General features: G+C 41.7%; 1 protein-coding gene across 1 annotated transcript; it reads left to right on the top strand.

Annotated features, from left to right (window-relative positions):
* The first annotated feature begins 3,747 nt into the window (after window positions 1-3,747).
* LOC121473867 (olfactory receptor 1D2) lies at window positions 3,748-4,728 on the top strand. Its single transcript, XM_041726649.1, has one exon. The coding sequence runs from the start codon at window positions 3,766-3,768 to the stop codon at window positions 4,726-4,728; it is 963 nt and encodes a 320-aa protein (XP_041582583.1). The 5' UTR covers window positions 3,748-3,765.

Here is a 4,728-nt window from a genome sequence, read left to right as displayed (position 1 = left end):
AAAACAAAACAAAACAAAAAAACCCGATAACTGTTCTAACCTTAAATGCTTTTAAAATGTTGTCGGCCTAATGTTTTCCCCTTATATTTAAGGGGAAACAGCTAGCTCAATACTATTTGTTGAATAATATACAACACTCTCCTGTCATTTTAGACAATCTTCTTCCTTTTTTTTTTTTTTTAAGATTTATTTATTTATGATAGACATAGAGACTGAGAGAGGCAGAGACACAGGAGGAGGGGGAAGCAGGCCCATGCTGGGAGCCCGATGTGGGACTCGATCCCAGGACCCCAGGATCACGCCCCAGGCCAAAGGCAGACGCTAAACCGCTGAGCCACCCAGGGATCCCCCTCTTCTGTCATTTTAAAGTACTACTAATAATGCACTAATAATAATGCACTCAGTTCTACCTGTACTTGGCTCTGCTTCTTAAGCTCTCCCAGCTCTATTGTTCTGTACGCTCCAACACCAGTACCACACTGGTTCAGAGTCCTTTATAATTGGTAGAGAAAGTGTCCCCTTCTTACACTTTTCCAGAATTTTCCTGGCTTATCGTCATATGAAATTTGGGATAGTCTTTGTTTCCCAAAAATTATGATATTGACTTAAACTAGGTTAAATAAACTTTAATTTAGGAGAACATGCATCTTTGCAATATTCCATCTTTATAACCAGAAATTAATAAGCCTGGTCACTATTATTAAATGGAGAAAAGGAGAATTGGAAGGTCCTGTCAGATTCTTAACATCTTAATGCTTAGAATATTGTGTTGATAATGTGAATAGATAGGATGGTTTCACATTGCATTTTCATCTCACGACTGTTTACATATATTTATTTATAATAGAAATAAGCAATATATATTGAGCACCCACTACAGGCCAGCTCTTTGCGTTAAGCACTTTATGGTTTAATTTTTATCTTTGCCACTGATAGGGGAGAGCTTGATGCTTCTCTTGGAATCAAAGAATGAATCTTGCAGACAACAGAGAATGGGCAAAGCGACAAAAGTTTATTAAGCAGAGAACAAAGAAAGCTCTCAAAACTGAAAGGATTCCTGACAGGCTTGCCCCTGAGGGCTTTTATGGTCTGTCTTTTATAGGAAGCTGACCAGGGAACTCGGTAAATTTCTTATCAATTTCAGGGTTGATATTTAGAACAAACATGGTGGACTTGTAACTATCATAATAACAAACAACATATTTTTGTAAATATCAGGAGCCCAAACAAGATGTTGCCTTTTCTCTGGTTAATATCTCCTCCATAATATTTCTCTGCATCTGAGATTTCTGTGAGCCTAGTCAGGTAGCCCATGGCCTTGAGATTCTTGTGCCATCTTGATTTGAGCAGGGACTGTTGATAACACCTTAACGACATATTTCTTTATAGTCTGGTGAGTTTCTGTGATTACTTAGTAGCCATTAAAAGGGAATACTTCCAGGGCAGCAGGGGTGGCTCAGAGGTTTGACACTGCCTTCAGCCCAGGGCCTGATCCTGGAGACCTGGTATCGAGTCCCACGTCAGGCTCCCTGCGTGGAGCCTGCTTCTGCTTCTGTCTCTGCCTCTCTCTCTCTGTCTCTCATGAATAAAGAAATAAATAATTAAAAAAGGGAGGGAATACTCCCTAACGTTTTGGAGCTGGGGGGCAGGTTTATTTTTTCTGTTTTTACTGCCTTATCTCTGTTTTCTTGGGATAGGTAGGAGCCTGACTCTGGGACCTTTCCCTTATCTTACCCTGCCTAGCCCCGTCTCCCCCTGACTCATTCCTACATCACCACCACTCACTTTTTTTTTTTTAGTAATAAATTTATTTTTTATTGGTGTTCAATTTGCCAACATACAGAATAACACCCAGTGCTCATCCCGTCAAGTGCCCCCCTCAGTGCCCGTCACCCATTCACCCCACCCCCTGCCCTCCTCCCCTTCCACCACCCCTAGTTCGTTTCCCAGAGTTAGGAGTCTTTATGTTCTGTCTCCCTTTCTGGTATTTCCTACCCATTTCTTCTCCTCTCACCACTCACTTTTCACATTAAAAAAGAGTGAGTCTTAAGGAGCTCAGGTAACTGGCCTGAAGTTTCACAGCAAGCAGTGGAGCTCAACCACAGATACCAGCCTCAGACAGCACTGAGTCATGGCACTGTGTGGCTTGGTGGGAGCACTCTTTGGAGCTTGGGGTTTGGGGTTTATTCATTGTGTGATTGACCACTTTACTGAAGTTGCTTTTTATTTCTAATGGCATTTCAGCTGATTGTCTTAGGTTTCACTGATAGACCATCCTATCAGCAAATAATAATTTTTCTTTCTCCCTTCCGATATTTTGACTCTCCCCCTTTGTCCAATTGTATAATAGCTATTTCTTATAATGCATACACTGGTTTTAGATCTCAGTTAGGAATCTATTTGATATCACATACAGATCTTTAAACACTTCCAGAGTATTGTAAGATGATAGAATTTTAAATAAGGCATAGATTTTATTCCTTTAATATTGAGTATGCCAGATTAGAAGTTATTGGAATGACTGATCTGCATTAAGATTTTTCAGGTTATATGTTTAGGCTTGTTATTAGTTTGTTAACTTAAGATGTTATATTTTTAATCTTTGGAGGACCCTTCATACTGTTTTCCACAGCGGCTACACCAGTTTGCATTCCCACCAGGGGTCCCTTTTCTCCACTTTCTTGCCAACACTTTTTGTCTTTTTTTTTTTTTTTAAGATTTATTTATTTATTTTAGAGAGAGAGACAGAGAGAGGAAGCACAAGCAGGAGGGGCAAAAGAGAGAAGGAGAGAGTCTGAAGAAGATTCCACACTGAGCTCTGAGCCTGACATGGCTCAATCTCATGACCATGAGATGGTGACCTGAGCTGAAATCAAGAGTCTGTCACTTCATCGACTGCACCACCCAGGCGCCCCTCGTTTCTTGTCTTTTTGGTGGTAGCTATCTGACAGGTGTGAGGTGATATCTCATTGTAGTTTTGATTTGCATTTCCCTGATGATGAGTGATGTCAAACATCTTTTCATGTGTTTGTTGTCCATCTGCATGTCTTCTCTGAAAAAAATGTCTATTTAGGTCCTCTGCCCATTTTAAAAACTGGGATTGTTTGCGGGGTTTTTTGGTGTTAAGTTGTGTAAGTTTTTTATATATTTTGGATATTAACCCTTTATTGGATATATCACTTGCAAATATCTTCTATTCACTAGGTTGACTTTTTGTTATGTTGATGGTTCCCTTTGCTGTGTAAATCTTTGTATTTTGGTATAGTCTCAATAGTTCAACTTTGCTTTTGTTTTCCTTGCCTGAGAAGATTTCATTTATATGTAGAATGTAAAAAAGCAAAAGAAACAAAAAACCAAACAGACTCTTAAATGCAGAGAACAAATTGGTGGTTGCCAGAGAGGAGGAGGGTGGGAGGATGGGTGAAATAGATGAAAGACATAAGAGGTATCGACTTCCAGTTACAAAATAAGCCAGAGAAATGAAAAGTACAGCATAGAGAATATCGTTAATAATATTGTAATAACATTGTATGGTGACAGATGATGACTACATATACTGTAGTGAGCATTGCATGATGTATAGAATTGCATCACTGTTGTACACCTGAAACTAAATAACATTGTATATCAATTATACTTTGATAATAAAATTTTAATTACAAAATTTATTCTAACCTGTTTTAATGCTAAGAAAACAATTAATTTTGCTCATGAATGTCTTTGTTCAATTGAAGGCACTTAGTAAGCAAACATTTGTTGGTGCCTATGTTGCAGACAGTTGGGGAAATGGATGGAGTCAACAATAGTGGAGTCTCTGAGTTCCTGCTCCTGGGGATCTCCGAGAGTCCTGAGCAGCAGCGGGTCCAGTTCTGGATGTTCCTGTCCATGTACCTGGTCACAGTGGTGGGAAATGTGCTCATCATCCTGGCCATCAGCTTTGATCCCCGCCTGCACGCTCCCATGTACTTCTTCCTGGCCAACCTCTCCTTCACTGACCTCTTCTTTGTCACCAATACAATACCCAAGATGCTGGTGAGCCTCCAGTCTCAGAACAAAGCCATCTCCTATGCAGGGTGTCTGACACAGCTTTACTTCCTGGTCTCCTTGGTGGCCCTGGACAACCTCATCCTGGCCACAATGGCTTATGACCGCTATGTGGCCATCTGCCGCCCCCTCCACTACACCACAGCCATGAGCCCTGGACTCTGTATTTTGCTCCTCGCCTTGTGTTGGGCACTTTCTGCCCTCTATGGCCTCACCCACACCCTCCTCATGACCAGAGTGACATTCTGTGGATCCCGGAAGATCCACTACATCTTCTGTGAGATGTATGTTCTGCTGAGGCTCGCATGTTCCAGCACTCAAGTCAATCACACAGTGCTGATTGCCACAGGCTGCTTTATCTTCCTCACCCCCTTAGGGTTCATGATCATGTCCTATGTCCGAATTGTCAGAGCCATCCTCCGAATACCCTCAGCCACTGGAAAGTACAAAGCCTTCTCCACCTGTGCCTCCCATTTGGCTGTAGTCTCCCTCTTCTATGGGACACTTGGTATGGTATATCTGCAGCCCCTCCAGACCTACTCCATGAAGGACTCAGTAGCCACAGTAATGTATGCTGTGGTGACCCCCATGATGAACCCTTTCATCTACAGCCTGAGGAACAAGGACATGCATGGGGCTCTGGGAAGACTGTTCCTAGGGAAAGCCTTCCAGAGGTTGACATGA

This window comes from Vulpes lagopus, chromosome 12 (assembly GCF_018345385.1).
Source record: "Vulpes lagopus strain Blue_001 chromosome 12, ASM1834538v1, whole genome shotgun sequence".
NCBI lineage: Eukaryota > Metazoa > Chordata > Mammalia > Carnivora > Canidae > Vulpes > Vulpes lagopus.
The sequence above is the reverse complement of the archived record's forward strand: the minus strand, read 5'-3'. Positions and strand labels throughout refer to the sequence as shown.